This window comes from Botryllus schlosseri, chromosome 12 (assembly GCF_051294905.1).
Source record: "Botryllus schlosseri isolate E-star chromosome 12, Bs_hap1, whole genome shotgun sequence".
Lineage (NCBI taxonomy): Eukaryota > Metazoa > Chordata > Ascidiacea > Stolidobranchia > Styelidae > Botryllus > Botryllus schlosseri.
This window is the reverse complement of record NC_137247.1, coordinates 25,354,058-25,372,947: the sequence shown is the minus strand read 5'-3', so window position 1 is coordinate 25,372,947 and position 18,890 is coordinate 25,354,058. Positions and strand designations below refer to the sequence as shown.

The window sequence follows — 18,890 nt, the reverse complement described above, 5'->3', positions numbered from 1 at the left end:
ACCAACGAGACCGGTCGTATAGCCATACCCTTAAAATATAATATAGTGGCTATGGTATACCACATTAGCTACGATTGTCAGTTGTTTCTTTCACCCTAGTATGTACTTTACTGAAATTGGTACTAGGCACTGAGCTATATAAACACTGGAGTGCGCTACTCGCGATATTTACGTTGTCACTAGAAACAGTTGCATTGTGGGTAGTAGGCTGGACGATTTAGTACAGGAGCTTATGGAGAAACGTCCAGTTTTAAAATATATTTGATTCGTATTGGGTTTGTAGTATTTTATACGAATGGAGCTTTGAATGAATAATCATCGTAACATTCAGGTTTTGTTTCTGCCCAATATCTCGTGTTTGTATCTGTGTTATCTGTGTATTTCGACATGTCGAAGATATAAGTGGTTTCGATTGTTCGTGGTAAAATAAGGTCGTCTATGTGTCATCGTATGTATTTATTTGTGGTTATATTCCTGATGTAGATTGCTTTACTCGTTGTATCCAGCTAAATAAACGTACTTATGTTCAGAAATTTCTATGATCGCTGAGTGCCTTATCACAATTACTTGGGTAAGGCGATTGCCATGGCATTAACAATTTGACTTGGGTAGGCCTATGATACCGCTTATCCTGAGAGAGTTTTCTGATGCTGTCTCCTTACTCCTTACCTTCAGTTTCAGGTCACCGTATATGCAATGATACAAATACACAGTGCAGTTTGCTTTTATTACTAATGTTGGATAGCAACAAACTGGCATATTTTACGTGTACAGAAATAACCAAGCTGTCAAAAGATGTATAATGCCAGTTCAGTTATCTTTCAGATATATGTATCTATAGGAAGTAAGAGCATCTACGATTGCCAGCTTGAAGTTATTATCGGAGCGTGCCTCAGAATTACCTATCCTGGATTCAAAATCTTCATACTGCAATGGAGCTGATGTGAATGCTGTAACTGCCAGCTACGTTGCTGATGGAGAAAATTCAGCATCATGGGACATATCAAAAGGACCTGCTGAAATCAATTGAATGCCATTGTGGTTATTCTACGTATTTATTGTTTCAGCGTATTTAAATAAATCCAAAAAAGAGAAAGTAAAGATATGTCTGCTATGTGTAGCGATGGGGTAGTGATTTCTGAAGAAGTGACTGAATGAGTTCATTGAATGAGAGAAACAAGAAATGCATGGGTCCTTATTCAGATGTAGCTAGAATTGCCTAATTCACAGTGAAATTGAGGCTATGTTGGTTACAGCAATCTGTGCACTGTGGGAGTTCATAATAAATATTAATTTTATCGAATCAATACGGCACAAGATACCATCTAGATGGCGTACATGTATTTGATCATAATTATACCTATAGCTACCCATATACGTGTGTACATGAAGCTTGGCTCGTTTTGCAGTTTCATGAAACCAGAAATTAGATTAGATTCAAAGCTAACTGGACATGTAAACATTTCAACACAGTTTTTCTGCCCACGATACTTGCCTACCCTACTAGATGGAGCACTCGAACCTGGCTTTAGATCAACCATTTCTGTGGTCACACGCAACAACGCTCTGTACTGCCTCGTCACACGAAATACCGCGCTGTACTGTCTCGTACCAAAATGCTGAACTTTAGTTTTCAGAAACACCAGCTTCAGTTATCTATTAAAATAAAAAAATAAAAACAGAAATAAATGTGGGGGGGGTAAGTCCCATATGATTCGAGCTCTGAAAAATAGTATTAAATGTAAATGCAAGTAATAATGACATATTCATTGGGATACCTTTTAGCCGTTGTATCTTCCGGTTTCGGTCTATTTTCTTCATTTTTTTCTCCATTTTTTTCTTCAGTTTTTCTTCATATTTTTCTTCTTCGTACACAAATGATAATTTATCAATATCCATATCCATAATTAATAATCTTCTGTAAAGATACGAAAAACGGTTAGTACAGAATTACAATAATGAAAACTGCCCATACAGAATAAAAACAGTGACATGGCTGGTCATGCTATTACAGGAATACTGATGAACTGACATGGTGCTGGGACTGCTGATATAGTCTGCTCTGATCATACCAACATCCATATACTTGTGACAAAATGTTCTGGTATAATGACACTTTACCATGGCCTATTCATTAATGCTGTGGCTTATCTGGACATTGATTGACTGTGATGGTCAGGAGATATTAAAAATAGAAACTGATTCTTCAAAGATAGTCTTGCTGCCTTGCATATTCTGCCATTCACTCACCGGTGAAATGTTCTTGGATGCCGACGCTTTACCAAAGACTCTTCATCGCTACTACCATCGCTATTACTTCTCATATATGACTCCGTGGATATCTTTTTCTGCCTTTTACTGCACCCATAGGCGCAACAAACACTACCACCAAAACGAGATGTCTTCGACATGTCGAAATACACCGATAACACAGATATAAACACGAGATATTGGGCTGAAACAAATCCTGAATGTTACGATGATTATTCATTCAAAGCTCCATTCGTATAAAATACTACAAACCCAATACGAATCAAATATATTTTAAAACTGGACGTTTTTCCATAAGCTCCTGTACTAAATCGTCCAGCCTACTACCCACAATGCATCTGCAACATGGTGACCACGCAAATTTGCTTAGCCGGAGATGGCAGTAGTTCGGGGCTTGGTACTAGGGCCAACAACTTGCGTATGATAGACCCAGTCTCGCGAACGTGGTTGAATCAGGTCAAATCACCACAAAAATGATATCAGTAACATTCAGTTCCACGTATAACATTGGCCGCAGCGATTTTCAAGCTAATCAATTTTGCCAATAGCCTGATAAACTGCAGAAACGAGTAACTGCCGGTAATTTTGCGAAGAAATTCTGGTAACTTGACTTTACAGCTAAATTAAGGTAATATTACATATCAAAATGTAAAATTACAAGCTGCTCACAGTTATTGGCTGCGACTGGTAATTCGTTGCAAAATTTACAGAGATTTCCCAGTAAATCTACCAGATTTTTTTCAGTGTGTAGACAACATTGTCAGAATGAAGCAACACGGTGTGTCACCAGCAGTGTGCACACAACTTCAGTGTTGTCAGCCAACAACTGCTGCTGTTGAACGTTCTTTCTCCATTCTTGACAAGCTACTTAGTGAGGACAGACACTTTCTACCCGAGAATGTAGTAAAGTATCTTTCGTTGTACTACAACAAATTTTAATTATTTCCACCATAATACGTAATGTAACTATTGGAAATCTTCATAGGGCCAGATGTCGTTGAAATATTTTTTTTATGTAAAAATATGTCAGTTTTTGAGCCAAAAACGTTTTTTCAGGCCAATCTACTTTGTAATGACAGACAGTTCTAACCAGAAATGAAAATAAGTAGTACAATTTTAACATTATGTGCGAAAACAGCTAATTTGCATACGTGAGGTCAAAATTTGGTCAAATTTCAGTTTTTTTAGGTCAAAAAGAGTCAAAATTCAGATTTTTTAGGTCAAAATCTTCCGTTTTTAGGTCAATAAAAAATCGCCCCAGTAATGACACTTTAATCGGCTTTGGTTAGAGATTAGGTTTACAGTCCTTTTGTTCTATATTTCATACTAATTCATCTGCAATCCGTCTAAGATAGACAAGTCAAACAAATATCTGAATCTGATTTTATTTGCACATGAGCGACAAATAGGAAGGTGGTCTTGTAGTACATCTTTCAAAATTCCTGCCTTTCCGTCGGACACATTCAACTGCTAAGAATCATGCCGCCATCTATTGAAAGAATTGTGCCTGTCGTCATCTCGCTCCTGCAAAGAAAGAGAATCCCTTCCGATATCTGGTGCGAGTTTATAAACCCTAAAGGCTGTTTCTTTTTGCTGCTTTCGAAGCCTTTCTTCTTGGATTCGTCCGAAGTATACATGCCGTCAGTAATACGAGTCTCTACGAAACCCGGGCTGAAAAAGCGGTCGACTCGTTATACGAGGGATTATCATCGTTACTACGGATCCTATAGTATGTATATGACCTATCTGAAATGTAACCCAATCGATCTACGAATAGGGCATAGTTACATTAGTAAACGGTAAATACGATATTAACCAAACTGATCGTCTATCGTGGAGATTCTTACTTGATGCTGTTCACTCTGACTCCAAACGGGGCGCATTCTGCAAAACCCAAAAATGCTAGCAGCATATTCCGTGTACAGTTGTACGTTGTACAACGATTGCGATTTACATACCCGAAGAAAATCCTCGTGTGAAATGGTCCAGCGCCGCTTTGGTCATACTATACGGCACAAGGTTAGGTGAAGCTATGATGCCAGAAACGGATGAAACATTGACGATACAACCTAAAACAATTTAACCATGAGGTCAGAATAACGATGATGTAGCGGAAGCCGAAAACCTTTTTGAAACAAAGGTAGGCTACAACAAATCATATTGCATGCTTTGTAAAGTTCCCACCGGTCTATGTCTACGTCTACAAACACCAAAGGTTGTTCAGAATTTACTGTATAAGACGGTTACCATTTGTCCTCCTTTTTGAAGAAATGTCCTCCCTTCGCCCAAATGCCCTCCTTTTTAGCCTAAAATGCCCAAAAAGACCACGAAAGCCGTTGAATGTTGGTTTAACAGATATACGACGGGTAATGCGGCAGGCGATTCTGGATAAGGACCTTTTTTTAGTCAACGTCACAGAACTATAGGTGGGTCATTTGTGAGCAGAGCCGGAGATTTCCAGTAAATATTGGAAAATCAACTGTTTCCTATTTCGCTAAACTATCTTTTAGGATTTCATAAAAGTGCCCTCCTCTCCCGATTCCAAAATATGGCGATCCTACGGTATCAGGGTCACCGACACAGATTTTGAAAAACAACCCATTCGTACACCTGACTAGTGTCGGATTTGTTACGTTTCATTAAATATTTGGACGTTTTCCATGCCGCGGTGCGAGTGGATTGTAGCCTACATTTACAGATGTACTATTTTACTTGGCGAATCGTTAAGAATGATGATCAGTCTTAAGTATGGTTGAGGGGTTCTTAGGAAGTGTGCAATATTTAAATGATGTCCTGAAACAAAATATTATCTACATTGAGGCTTTGTATCAACCCTAACCATAACAGCTGCATAACCCCTGATATATATTGCATTTGTTAGACTAAGTAAGATCTTGACGCTCAAATATGAGGGAAACCCCATTTTCAGCCGATATTCTTCCAGCTCAAGATGCGCACATATACTAGGGATGAGTTACAAAAGAGTAACTATGAAACATTTTAAGGCAGTGGTTCTCAACCGGGGTCCGCGAAGCCTCTAAATTTGAAAAAATGATTGATAACCTGATTTGTAATTTTTATTTATAGGATAATCACAATGCAGATTCGCTTCATACCTGCTAAAACTTCAAGACTCACATTAACAGCGTGGCCGTCTGGGATGAAATATCCTACGGCGCAAACGTATTTTAATAGTCAAAGTCCCATAATAGCCAGCTGATACAAACATATTGTCGTCGATGGGTGTTTTGATGGAGTTTGTGAAAAAAAAACAAGTAGCTGTAGTAAGGTCCATCAGGGTGACTTCGGAAGGTTTGCAAATCATCTTGGATTTGAAGTCGTCAGTCTCAGCAAATTGGTGAACATTAGTTTAAAATGGAAATTCCCGAGGTTTTTTCCCTTATCTGACCCATTAACGGGATTGAAACTTCGTCAAGGTATACATTTTCATCTGTAGGCTAATATACACAACCACTATCCCAGAATAAATTCAAGGTGAGCTGCTGCATGGAAATAACTGGGCTTAACGTTCATTAAAAAATCGGTTTATCAATTCTGGTGATATATATGTTGTGATCATACCCAAAGGTGTCGTCGGAAGTGTTTCGCGTTAATATTACATCCGTCACCACTTATCTTAATGGAAATCGATTTTTGGCAATCGTTTACATTTACATCAAATCGAACGCGCGGATTTTCAAGACACGACTGCGTACTGACACGGAATTTTTACACAGTATGACATTATTTCAACGAAAAGTAATTTTGTGGCTGTTTATCACTAGCCTACACTCTAAGTCGAAAGCGTCAATTTAGACACAAAATTGTGCATTCACAGATGCAATATAGGACAAACACACAAAGTCGACCGAAATCTTTCACCGCAGTGGTGTCATAATATGTGCAAGTCCACACTTCATCAGAACAAGTTTCGAAATATGTGTTTCTGCTCGCATCTTATCAGCTGTCACCGGCTTTGGTCAATATGAAAGAGTTTACGCATACATTTTAATAGTCCGGTCCGCACGAGTTTTGAGATCAGTAAGGTTGAAAGGGATTGTGAGGTCGACGCTGGAAACGCTGCTTTCTGAAACTTATCATAATGTCACTGGTGGATTACCAGATCATCAAAGGCAGGGTATATACAGCCAACATTCGTGTGCCGATCATGACGTCATCAGTAAAGCCAATGACCCTGGGGCCCGTTTGCTCCCGCTGGGTTATTTGTAGGGGAAGAAATAAGCTGTAAGATGTAGCCACTCAAGTGATGCAGCATTTCCATCATAGATGTTGAACGGCATTAACGACTTTAGTGTGAGTGATGCGTGCTTTTAGCCCCGTTTACATATAGCTCAGAAGGAATGTTCCCTCTAATTTTTGATGAGTTTGCAGCAAGCGCTCACCTACTCACTGCGTGGTCCATTAGACAACAGTGCGTAACCGTGACGTGTGCGTAACTCTGCGCAATTGTGCACGTGCGCAGCAAAGGGGGAACATTGCTCAGAAGCCATTAATAGGGTCCATCAAACCACTAGGTGTCGCCAGACTTTAGGTGGTAACCGCCTTTGTTACGTGTGCGGTGGCCGTATTCAGAAACCTGTAGGTTACTTTCTCGATTGTGTAAGGGTATTTTATGTGTAAAAAATGGCTACAGCATATTCTACGGGGACCGTGAGCTCGCTATAAAATGAACTAAAACTTCGGAAAGCTTCTAATGAAGGAAATAAGGCCGTTTTGATAACTAGGTGAGAATGTGAAATTGTCAACTAAATGTCGGCTACCAGCTCAGCACCAGAAGTTTTCGAAGTTTTAGTTCATTATATAGCGAGCTCACGGTCCACGTAGAATATGTTGTACCCATTATTTCCATATAAAATACCCTTACACAATCGAGAAAGTAACCTACAGGTTTCTGATAACGGCAACCGCGTACGTAACAACGGTGGTTACCACCTAAAGTCTGGCGACACCTAGTGGCTTGATGGACCCTATTGGACTGCTTTATCATCACTGTCGCTCCATTATTTTAGTGTGTGGCTTTCTTGCATTTACCAGGTTTTGTGAACGTTTCTCTTATCATTTTATCTTCCTACCAAACTGACAGATTAAATTAATCATTACCACCACATGATTGTCTTTGACTATGGCTTCAATTATATTGCGTTTCCTCATTATTGACTATTTGCCGTAGCAAATCAGAAGTATAGCAATCAATCAATCAATCAATCAATCATTGTCATTACCATGTAATTCTGAAATACGTTGGTCAGTAATTTTAAGTGTTACCTGCATGGCTATTATCAGTGCATTCTGCTTTTGACTGTTGACTGAATAAACACCTCTATATATTCTCTCTCTCTCTCTCATTTACGCTTCACCTCTCTCGGTAACGGCGGGAACTCAGTCAGGGTCAAAGGTCAATACACCGCATAAGTAGATGGATCGGTAAGTCGCAGTACAGTGGCTTTGCGGATGTAGTTGAACTTGTCGCGGATTTCATAATGGCGGAAGGAATGGAGAGGTTCTTGATTGCGAACGGCATTAAGAGAGAACACATTGATTTAATCGAAGGTAATTCGTTTAAGGATATCAACATGTGATATGTTATGATTATGTGGTTAGGAGGGTTCTTATAATAGCAAGAAGCAGTGAGAGAAATATAAGTAGAGTGCCTTTTACACCAACCTGCAGTAGTATCAAAACTGAGTTTCATAATATCAGTTAATCCTCTAAGTTGGTGGAATTGTGATTTATGCCTAGTGATCTAACTATAACTCTTGACCAAGTTATGTGCATCTTGCTTTACAGGCTACTCATTTATCCAATTATATGACATTTTCGCTATTTTATGTCCAATAAAGAGTGTTGGTTGTGCCCCTTTGTTGGGTCTGCTGATTCGCTCTCTTCACACTTATTGCGGCGCCATACACAACATCCGAGTCTGGTCATATCATGCAGGATTTGTGGCATAATTTTTCCAAAATATGAGGACCTCTGTAGGCATTGTCGAAGGAGACATAAAAATGTGAAGACATCGGACTTGTTCCACTGTGAAGCATATACTCCTCCTGACTATGATATGTTACCTGCTTCCGATGGTGAAAATAGAAATGCTGAGGAATCAAACAATGGCCCTTGTTCTGAAATATCTTCGATTTTACCAACAGCAGCTTTATTCCTGCGACTTCAGACATTACATAAATTGAGTGATGCCGGACTCGAAGATATTATCCAGTCAAATAACAGTGCTAATTGTTTTCCTCTTGTAGGTAGAACAATCAGTACCAATAGCAGCACTTGTACATCCCAACAATTGAGAGAGCAGGGATTGATACCTGAAGTTTTGAAATCTAAAGCAGGAAGAAACAAATTCTATCGAGAACATTTTGGCCTAGTCGATCCGGAAGAAATCGTCTTAGGAATGCGGTTCTCAAATGAATTTACCTGTGGAATGTATAAGTTGATTGAAAAACCTGCCTTGGGTTATTTTGTTCCATTCCTGAAGCAGCTTGAAGCGTTATTGAATAGTATTACCAAGCCATTGGCACATACGCTATGTGCCAATGGCATAATGAATGATGTTACACAAGGAAAATATGTCGAATCGCATGCAGGGATTACTAAAAATGCTGATAGCCTCATGTTTGCACTTTATCATGATGAATTTGAAATAGTGAATCCTATCGGAGCTCATCGCAAAAAGCATAAAATGTCTGCCTTTTACTGGTCCCTTCTGAACATTCCACCGGAATGCCGTAGTGAACTTGGTAGTATCCAGCTCTTGTGCATTGCAAAATCTATTGATTTGAAAGACTTTTCTGGTCGTAATGCGCTTTTGAAGGATTTTTGTGACGCGATGCAGCAAATGTCAAAAGGTGTTACTCTCACAGTGAAAGGTATAACAAAAATAGTACATGGCTACCTTCTGTTTTGTGTTGGCGACACCCCGGCTGCTCAACTACTAGCTGGCTTCAAAGAAGGTGTTGGAGGAGCTTTTAAGCCATGTCGCACATGCAATGTTGCTAAACAAGATCTCTCGATTTATTATACACATGAGCAGTGCCCAATTCGAAACAAAGGCCAACATGAAAATAGTTTGCAGGCTCTTGAACAATGTGAGAGTGCTCAAAACCGAATCGCAATGTCTCGTGAACTTGGTGTTAATGAGAGAACTTTCTTATCAGAAATACCTTATTTCGATGTGACCAAATGTATGGTCCATGATGCAATGCACATATTGCTTGAGGGGATAGTGAAAATGGAGTTGAAGGCATTTTTACTACATGAAATTGAAAATGGCACATTGACGCTTGCTCGACTGAACAGCCAGCTTCGGAACTTTGAGTATAGTAATACAGACCGTAAAGATCGACCTCAAATGATAGAGAGAAAACACTTGCAACCAACTGCGAATTTTCCGCAAACTGCTGCCAATTTGCTTGTATTGCTTCAAGCTCTGCCTTTCATTATTGGGCCAGATATGTCTGAAATGAATGATCATTGGTTGAATTTGCTAAGGTTACTTCAAATACTTCAGCTCTCAGTATCTACTGTAGTGTCTGAGGAAACTTACGTTGATCTCAAATATCTGATTGCTGTTCATAATGTAGAAATCATACGCCTGTACCCTGATTTGCCATTCACTCCCAAACTACACTATCTGGTCCACTTCCCAGAACAGATGAGGCAGTTTGGGCCCTTGCGGATGCAATGGGCAATGAGATTTGAAGCAAAGAATGGCTTTTTTAAATCAAAAAGATGGTATAATTTCAAAAATTTAGCCCTGAGTTTGAGCTATTATCATCAACGTTGGATGTGTATTCAAATGATTGACAAAAAAGGGGAAAAGAAGACTAACTATTTGGAACCGATTATAAGTCTTCATGAAACCTCCGAAATTCCCAGAGCTGACGTACCAGAGATTGAAAACCACATATCAAATTCTGATTGTGAACATATTTTATCGGCCAGAAGTGCATGTTATCGTAATATCTGCTACAGTTTGGGAGATGTGTTTGTCGATAATATACCTGACTTTGACTTTCCACGTTTTATCCTTATCACTGATTTGTTTTTTGTTAATGAATGTATCATATGCCGATATTGCAAATTAGAAGTGCTATTTTTCAATGCAAGAATGAATGCCTTTGCTGTACAGAAGGAATCCCATATTGGATACCGCAATATATCTGATTTTCAGTACCCTTGGCCACAGATAAGCCATAAAATACGTGGTCGGCAATATGTTATGACCAAAAACAGTGGACAGAGTTGGCCTTTGTAAGTTTGCGGGGATGCTAAAATACATTTCCTTTATTTTCAACAGAAAATGAGATTGATGAAAGTGTTTTTGGGACATTGACCGAAGGTGACTTTCAGAAATTGTTTAAAGTTGGAACTGCTCGTCGTCTGTTGAATTTACAAAAAGTATTTATATAGATTCCTTCTCAATTTCCATGTAATGATATAGTTATCTATTTGTTCTCAAGACTTGGAAAACCCTTCAACAAACCAATGCTGATAATGACATCCCTATATCTTTGGATGTATCACAAACTGTAATTTCTTGCGAAATGACGGAGTTAGAAGATGGCAACGAAAATGAAACATCTTTTCAAGATTGCTCTGCCGTTGAACATGTAAAATTTTTGTCATTAAACCATGCATTTTCAAATCTTCAACTATTTGTATTTTGCAGCTCCCATTACAGAAGAAGATTGTGGAGAAAGTTACTCAGAGCGATGTCTCTGCAATGTCTTCGACATGTGTAAGTTATTCCATTTGGAATAATCGGGATTTGTTGAAATCCAGTATGTTAACTATTCAGATTGATGCAGACGAGAGAAGCATTACACCGTTTGAATATACCCGACGCAGAAGAATGATGCCGTTGCCATCATTCAGTGATAAAGTGCGAACAGCTCTTCAATCAAACTCTATTTTCACTCTCGAAAATAGACTTGTTGAGGAATCTGCATATCATGTTCTTCGAAATGGGGACATGACAAAGAAAACAGACTACTCTAATTTTTCTCGGGCTATGTGCGAGAGATATCCGTGCATTAAGGTTGATATTGACGGAAAACATCCTTCGGTGAGTTGACAGAGTTCGGTATATTTTGCAACAAGTAAATTGGTGATCAAATGATTTTCAGTATTACTTCTCTAAAAAACTATCACAAAAGTTGAGGAATCTCCGACAAAAGGCAAAACCGTCTGGCGAGTCTTCATGCTTGAGTTCACCAAAATTGTGTTCAAGCACATCAGGTTGTTTACATGGTTATTAGTCCTTTTTCATCGTTGATAATTTGTGTGCAATTCAGAAGCTTATCCTTCTTTGACCCCCGAAGAAGCGAAGGTGAAGTTGGAAGCTGAATTAAAAAGACCTGATGCCAGTTGGTCAAATCTCCTTTGTCTGATGAAGTACACTCATCAAGATCGACGCAACCAATTCAAGTTGCTTGAATTCGGAAGTGTTCCTGAAATATTGAAGAGCTTTCCTATGCTGAAGGACATCAGACTGGTTAGTTTTCTAATAATTTATTCGTTGAAGATCCATTCGTTATTTTAGCCGTGATAATGACCAAAACAAAAGTGCCCAGATGTGTAAGCAAAATTAATATATATATAATATAAGAATAATAATGTATTTTTGGTTTACATTATTACTATCCTTCATTAAACTGGTGAGTATCATTATTATTATTATTATCATCATCTAGTGAAATAAATCTTGTTGTATTTTTATCAAATCCCTCTATATAACCTATAGAAGTGTGTATGCATGCTCTGCTCACTACTAGTCGCTTCTATAGTAATGCTTTACTTTTGTAATAGATCAGAGCGGAGTTTCAAATGCTCGTTCCGAGGAGTGTAGAAGAGATGCGTGATAGGTATTGCGAAATGCTTACTACTCTTGACAAAATATTTGGAGTAGAGACAGATGAAGAGGTTTGTAATAATGAACTATACTAGAATGCATATTAGTTATGATAGTCGCGTTAATTTTTGTTGCAATTTTATATTGTATATATTAAATATTGTTGCGGCACAACTCTTGCCATCATATTAACCGAAATGCAATACCTGGAAAGTCCTTCACCAAATCTTCTACATGGCTAATATGATTGTATTCATTTGTAGGGAGAAAAAGCAGATGAGGTTATGCTCCTGATGGAGTTACAAAACGCGTTAACTGAAAAGAGAATCAGGGCACAGCATGATTTGAGGGCGATTAGGCTTTATCAGGTAGGTTGTAAGATTTGCGGCTTGCTTAACCTGGTACTGTGTGAACAATGAACATATATTTACCATAACGTCTTAATTTGTACTGATATTAACTCTTGTCCTGATTTTCAGCAAGCATTGTTCGGCGTTTTCCGTAACATCTCAAACGTTTTACATGGCAGGATCTGGCACAAGTTCGAACTTTACAGACCGTCACAAAAGTACCGCTAGTTGTCTGAAAATTTGGTGGATTAACTTGGGCACATGTAGAGTTAGTTCTAATTCGGGGTCTGCTGAGTTCACATTTAGCCGCAAAAATGTGGCATAATTGTTTTTGGGTGCTGAAAATATGCCTATGTTTAGATTGACTATGCGTGAGACGGTGCAATAAATACACTCGAACTTAAAAAAGGCTTCCGAACAATAAATGATTATTAAATATTTTTGAATTACATCATATTTTTGATAAGGATAAAGTTAGAATGAGTCGTAAAATCGTTTTCTTTCCATACCATGAAAAATCTTTTCTGCTGCTGATGTAATTTTTGGTACGGTAGTCCTGAATTTTGAGTCCATGATGCTGGCTACCATGGATATAGACCAGTGGTTCTCAACCTGTAGTACGCGTACCACTAGTGGCATGCGAGGGTCTTCCAGGTGGTACGCGAGTACATTCAGTGTTTTTTCGACCGAAGGAAGTTATTAGCTTAATGGGTTTGATTTTGAATTTATTTGACTAGAGGTGAAAAAAAATTCCATGCATCTCATCAACCCGTGCTGATAATGCCTACTTTAATATTTGGTATTACTAGGGCGATTTTGCTTTATACAATTGAGCGTTTTCCAGCTTGTAGCCCACTTTATAGGCCTACCGTTGTAGGCGGCCCATTGTCTGCTCATCGTGGATCATAAACTGTTACACGAATCAAATAGGTTGACAATTGACATGGTGTTATGCTCAACGTACCGCAATATCCTAACTGAAGCAAGACTGCTTGACATTGCATGGTTATTTTATCAAGAAGCGCATAATGAAAAATTATGATGCATGACAACATTGACAGTATGAAGCAACATGTTGTGTCACCAGCAGTGTACGCACAGTTTCAGTGTTGCCAGCCAACAACTACTGCTGTTAAATGGTATTTCTCCATTCTTGGCAAGCTACTTAGTAAAGACAAACACTTTCTACCCGAGAATGTAGGAAAGTATCTTTCGTTGTCCTACAACAAATTTTAATTACCTCTACCATAATATGTGGTGTAACTACTGGGCCAGATATCGTTAAAATAAAGTTTTTTCATGTCAAAATTTGTCAGTTTTTGGTCAAGGACAGACAGTCCCACTCCCTACCAAGAATGAATATAACATTATGTGCGAAAACGCCTAATTGGCGTACATGATGTCAAAAATTGGTCAAAATCAAGTTTTTTTAGGTCAAAATCCTCCGATTTTAGGTAAAAACCTCGCCCTAGTTATCGCACCTCACAAAGCTCAAATACGTGAGTATGATGTCATAAACAGTGAAAACATTTTGACCGCCTACGGCGTGCGTAAATATGTAGGTAGTAGGCGAGCACCTAATAAAACCTCGAAGTGGTATGTGGGTGGAAAACGGTTGGGAACCACTGATATAGAGCATAGAATAAGTGAATGTGAACATACTACTTTTGCCGTTCCAAAAGGTATCTGTATGATAGTATACTGATCAAATCTGAATGGATCATTAAATCTTAGTAAATTTACTAGTTATGGTTTACCATCGACAGTAATCAGAACTTCATATGTTCAAGTACTCATTTACAGAAGATATCTGATTACGTGGAAGAACCCATACATGTCAACGATTAGATAGCATACCGTGACGACAGAATTTGCGATCACTTGTTTCCATGAGTTGAGCTTGTTAAACTATGTTGACCCTACAGCTGTATTTTTATTACATATTCATTATGGAGAAGTCCCATAAAAGCATTTCTATACCTAATCTAAATCTTGTGCTTTCACACATGGATTATTGGAAATATAATTTTAATTAACATATCTTGTTTAATTCCAGGCCCATTCCCTCGAATTAACATCCACAAAGCTGAGTCCCCCACATCTCGTACTAGCGCATCATGAAAATGGTGACCTGCAGTCATGGATCGTTGCGAATGGCATCCGCATAGAGGGATCTTCTCACACTAAAGCGGAACTATTTGAGATAGTACTTGATCTTCTCGCGTGTTATTATGTTTGGGACCTCGCATATCCAAAAGTTTTCCAGATACTGTCATTTTTACAGTATGTCCTGATTGGAGACAAAAATTTTGGGTTTCAATCAAACAAGCTTCTCTATTTTATGAGCAGATTTCAGAAATCCAAGTGATGATTTTGATATCGTTTACTGACTTGGACAGCTACACAATCTTGTTGTGGTCTATCTGTCTAATTAGTGAAAAACTGTGTAGCTAAATTTCTTATTGTAATCTAAGTTTTGAAGTGCTTCGTCTCTCTCATTCGAATCTAATTTGTGAAAACAACTGAACCTATAATTCTAATTGTACTCTAATTTTGAAAAACAGTATAGCTATCAATCCAATTCCACTATAATTTGTAAAAAGAACTGTGCTACTATAATTCTGGTGATACTCTTAATGATGAAATGTTTCTTTGCTCTCAATCGAATCTAATTTAGAAAACAACTGTAGCTGTAATTCTAATTCGACTCTAATTTTAAAATTAAAACTAGCTATAATTCGGATTCTACTCTAATTCGGAAAAAATACTGTAGTAATTATTCTAATTCTAATCTAATTTTTGAAAACAACTGTAACTATATAATTATAATTTTGCTCCAATTTGTGAAATCTTTATTTGCTCTGATTCAAATCTAATTTGTGATAGCAACCGTGTCGCTATAATTCTAATTCTACACCAATTTGTGAAATGTTTCTTTGCTCTAATTAGAATCTAATTGGTGAAAACAACTGTGTCGCCAGGATTGTAATTCTACCCCAATTTGTGGAATGTTTCTTTGCTCTAATTTGTGAAAGCAACTGTGTCGCTAGGATTCTAATTCCATCCCAATTTGTGAAAGGTTTCATTGCACTGATTCAAATGTAATTTGTGGTTGCAACTGTGTTGCTATAATTCTAATTCTACACCAATTTGTGAAATGTTTCTTTGCTCTAATTAGAATCTAGTTTGTGAAATCAACTGTGTCGCTATAATTCTAATTCTATACCAATTTTTGAAATGCTTCTTTGCTGTAATTAAATTTTATTTTTGAAAACTGCTCTAATTAGAATCTAATTTGTGAACTCAACTGTTTCGCTAGGATTGTAATTCTATCTCAATTTGTGAAATGCTTCTTTGCTCTAATCAGAATCTAATTTGTGAAAACAACTGTGTTGCTAGTATTGTAATTCTATCCCAATTTTTGAAGTGTTTCTTTGCTCTAATTAGAATCTAATTTGTGGTTGCAACTGTGTTGCTATAATTCTGATTCTGCACCAATTTGTGGTATGTTTCTTTGCTCTAATTAGAATCTAATTTGTGAAAACAACTGTTTCGCTAGAATTGTAATTCCATCCCAATTTATGGAATGCTTCTTTGCTCTAATTAGAATCTAATTTGTGAACACAACTGTGTTGGTAAGATTGTAATTCTATCAGAATTTTTGAAAAGTTTCTTTGCTCTAATTAGAATCTAATTTGTGAAAACAACTGTTTCGCTAGGATTGTAATTCTATTCCAATTTGTGAAATGCTTCTTCGTTGCAATAAAATATTTTTTGAGCTAAAGCTGAGTGAAAATTCATGGATGGCTGGTATTAATTTCGAGCTCTGCACGGGTTTGCATGAACACACCACCATTAAACACAGGATAGCTAGGCACACATCGGCTCCAGCACGTTCTGTGGTAGTTAAAAAAAAAACCGGATTTGGCATGTAATTTTGCGTTCCTCAGCACGCATTCGAATTTAGAGTGTATATAAATTATTGGATTTAATAAAGGAGGATATTTTCCATGAGGATACAAATTTTTGAAAAGCAATTGCTCCCCAAAGAAGACTGATTGTTACATTGAGGTTGGATATAAGATGAGATGTAAGATTGTAATCCAGTATCTCAAATTTGTTATGAAATATTATGTTGTTTGCAGGTATTTGATAACTGGTGCTACCCAACAAGACTTGTCGTTTTCTTTCCGAGTTGGTCACACCACTGTTGGGGTGATTGTTGACGAATGCTGTAAGGCTATATGGAATAAACTCATTGCGTTGGAGCTTGTTCCACCTACAACAGCAAAGTGGCGAGAAATCGCTCGTGACTTTGACAGCATTTGGCAATTCCACAATTGCATAGGTGCAATGGATGGGAAACACATTAGACTAAAGGCTCCCTCCAATTCCGGCAGTGAATATTATAACGATAAGGGCTATTTTTCACTCGTTCTTTTGGCCGTCTGTGATGCAAATTACCGTTTTATATTGGTTGATATTGGTGACTCTGGACGTCACTGTGACGGAGGTGTGTTTAGCAACTCGCAAATTGGAAAGAGATTTGAAAATAACAGTTTGGCAATTCCATTAATTGCTACTCATACTTTGCTACATTGACTATATTTCGAATCTGGATTACGCTTGCGATGTTCGTAGGCAGCGTAATCATAGCGTATTATTTAACAGGCTTCAACGTAAACGAATTTCCTGTCCATATGATACAGCCTATGGTTTTAGTCCACGCATCAACATTGAAAAAGCAGGTTTTATGTTTTGAATTCCAAGTATCCTCTCGCGGGTCGCAAAGAATAGATACGCGGGCCGCACTTTGCCAAAACACCTTTGCCTAGACACCTTTGCCTAGACATCCTCTACACCAGTGGTTCTCAACCTTTTTTGACACGCGCCCCCCTTGGCGAAGGTCAAAAAAATTGCGCCCCCTGACCCCCCCTTATATTATTCGTCATGTCAAAAAGAGCACATCATTTAATACAGAGGTGGGCAACCTTCTTGCTAACCATGGCCGCATTTCGATTACTTATGTAGCCTAAGGCCGCATTCCAGGGCATAGCCGCAATGAACGATCAGGACGCAAGATAGCTATGGTAAACTGTCCATATCCATTCCCGGTGAACTCCGGACTATTATACTTTTCACAACGGCCTATTGTACGCACCGAAATCGCGAGTGGCAATGTTATGAATAGTTGCTGGGAGGTGCATATTGTCGCGCGGAGCGCGAAAATTTTTCAGAGCCGCGAATGAATTGTTATTTCGTGAGGATTCCCATTCCTGTGCTCCAATTAAAATCGAAAAATGAAGTCTTGTTGAATTGCGCGGAGCGCGAAGAAAATTTCAAGATTAAATAAAATCTCTCGAAAATTCGGGAGTGAATTCGTAATTGCAATTTGCATGTTTTACGGCTGCCAACACATATTAAATGAATTAGGCGTCGACGGCCGCACAAATTCCCTTCTACGTACGGGCTGCCCACCCCGTATCTGATAGTATACATAAGGTATATCTTACGCCAATTTTGAATCAGCATTCCAGTTGTTTAGTCTTTTACATTGCTGACAAATTTCCCCAAACTTGTTTGAAAATAACAAAAAAACATTAAAAAGTGCATAAATAAATTTCAAGGTAGGTTGCACTGAGACTAATCCTAATGCTGGTAGTGACTACAGAGAGCACGGCGTCGTTCTGTCCTGCCATGCTAAATTTGATCAGTTTTGGAAATGAATTCAATTGTGTTGATTTATAGCAAATTGAGGGCGAAACCGGGCAACCTATATTGCATCTACACTGTAAAAATAATACTTGTAAAATAGCTTGTAACGAGCTAATAAATGCTTGATACAAGCTCAATGGAGCTTGCAAATGCCAAATGCAAGCATATAACAAGCTGTCATAGGTCGGTGCTTGTATTTGTGCTTGTAAATTGTTTATATTTTCTGCAAGAAGAATGAACAAAAATAGCAGTCTGAACTCACTCAAGATTCGTCACAGACACGATAACACACCCCAGACACCATAACACACCACAGACATGCCCAGACACGATGTCCGAGTGTCAACACATAGTTTGCACACGCCCCCCGACATGCCCCAGACATGTCCCAGACATGATGTGCGATCGAAAACGCAGTTCGAACTTACTCCAGACATGCCTCAGACATGATGTCTTACTGTCAACGCATTTCGAACACACCCCAGACATGTCCCAGACATGATGTTCGAGTGTCAACAACAGTTCGAACACACCCCTGACATGATGTTCGATTGACAACGCAGTCCGAGCCTATCTCCAGACATGCCTCAGACATGATGTCCGAGTGTCAATACAGGCCCAACACACCCCAGACATGCCCTAGACATGACCCAGACAAGATGCTCAAATGTAAA

The 18,890-nt window shown here is 38.4% G+C and overlaps 3 protein-coding genes across 3 annotated transcripts; 2 read left to right on the top strand and 1 right to left on the bottom strand.

Annotated features, from left to right (window-relative positions):
* Positions 1-3,640: 3,640 nt before the first annotated feature.
* On the bottom strand, positions 3,641-4,377 carry LOC145451781 (3-oxoacyl-[acyl-carrier-protein] reductase FabG-like). Its single transcript, XM_080330017.1, has 3 exons — positions 4,230-4,377; positions 4,119-4,155; positions 3,641-3,942 (listed from the first exon to the last, which is right to left on the bottom strand). The coding sequence occupies exons 1-3, from the start codon at positions 4,273-4,275 to the stop codon at positions 3,735-3,737; spliced, it is 291 nt and encodes a 96-aa protein (XP_080186143.1). The 5' UTR covers positions 4,276-4,377; the 3' UTR covers positions 3,641-3,734.
* Positions 4,378-10,696: 6,319 nt separating this feature from the next.
* LOC145452690 (uncharacterized) lies at positions 10,697-11,470 on the top strand. Its single transcript, XM_080330857.1, has 3 exons — positions 10,697-10,910; positions 10,970-11,038; positions 11,099-11,470. Exons 1-3 carry the CDS (start codon positions 10,845-10,847, stop codon positions 11,372-11,374), a joined length of 411 nt encoding a protein of 136 aa, XP_080186983.1. The 5' UTR covers positions 10,697-10,844; the 3' UTR covers positions 11,375-11,470.
* Positions 11,471-11,635: 165 nt separating this feature from the next.
* LOC145452562 (uncharacterized) lies at positions 11,636-16,211 on the top strand. The gene is made up of 4 exons (XM_080330730.1): positions 11,636-11,794; positions 12,109-12,222; positions 12,415-12,519; positions 14,558-16,211. The coding sequence occupies exons 1-4, from the start codon at positions 11,690-11,692 to the stop codon at positions 14,867-14,869; spliced, it is 636 nt and encodes a 211-aa protein (XP_080186856.1). The 5' UTR covers positions 11,636-11,689; the 3' UTR covers positions 14,870-16,211.
* The last annotated feature ends 2,679 nt before the right edge of the window (positions 16,212-18,890 follow it).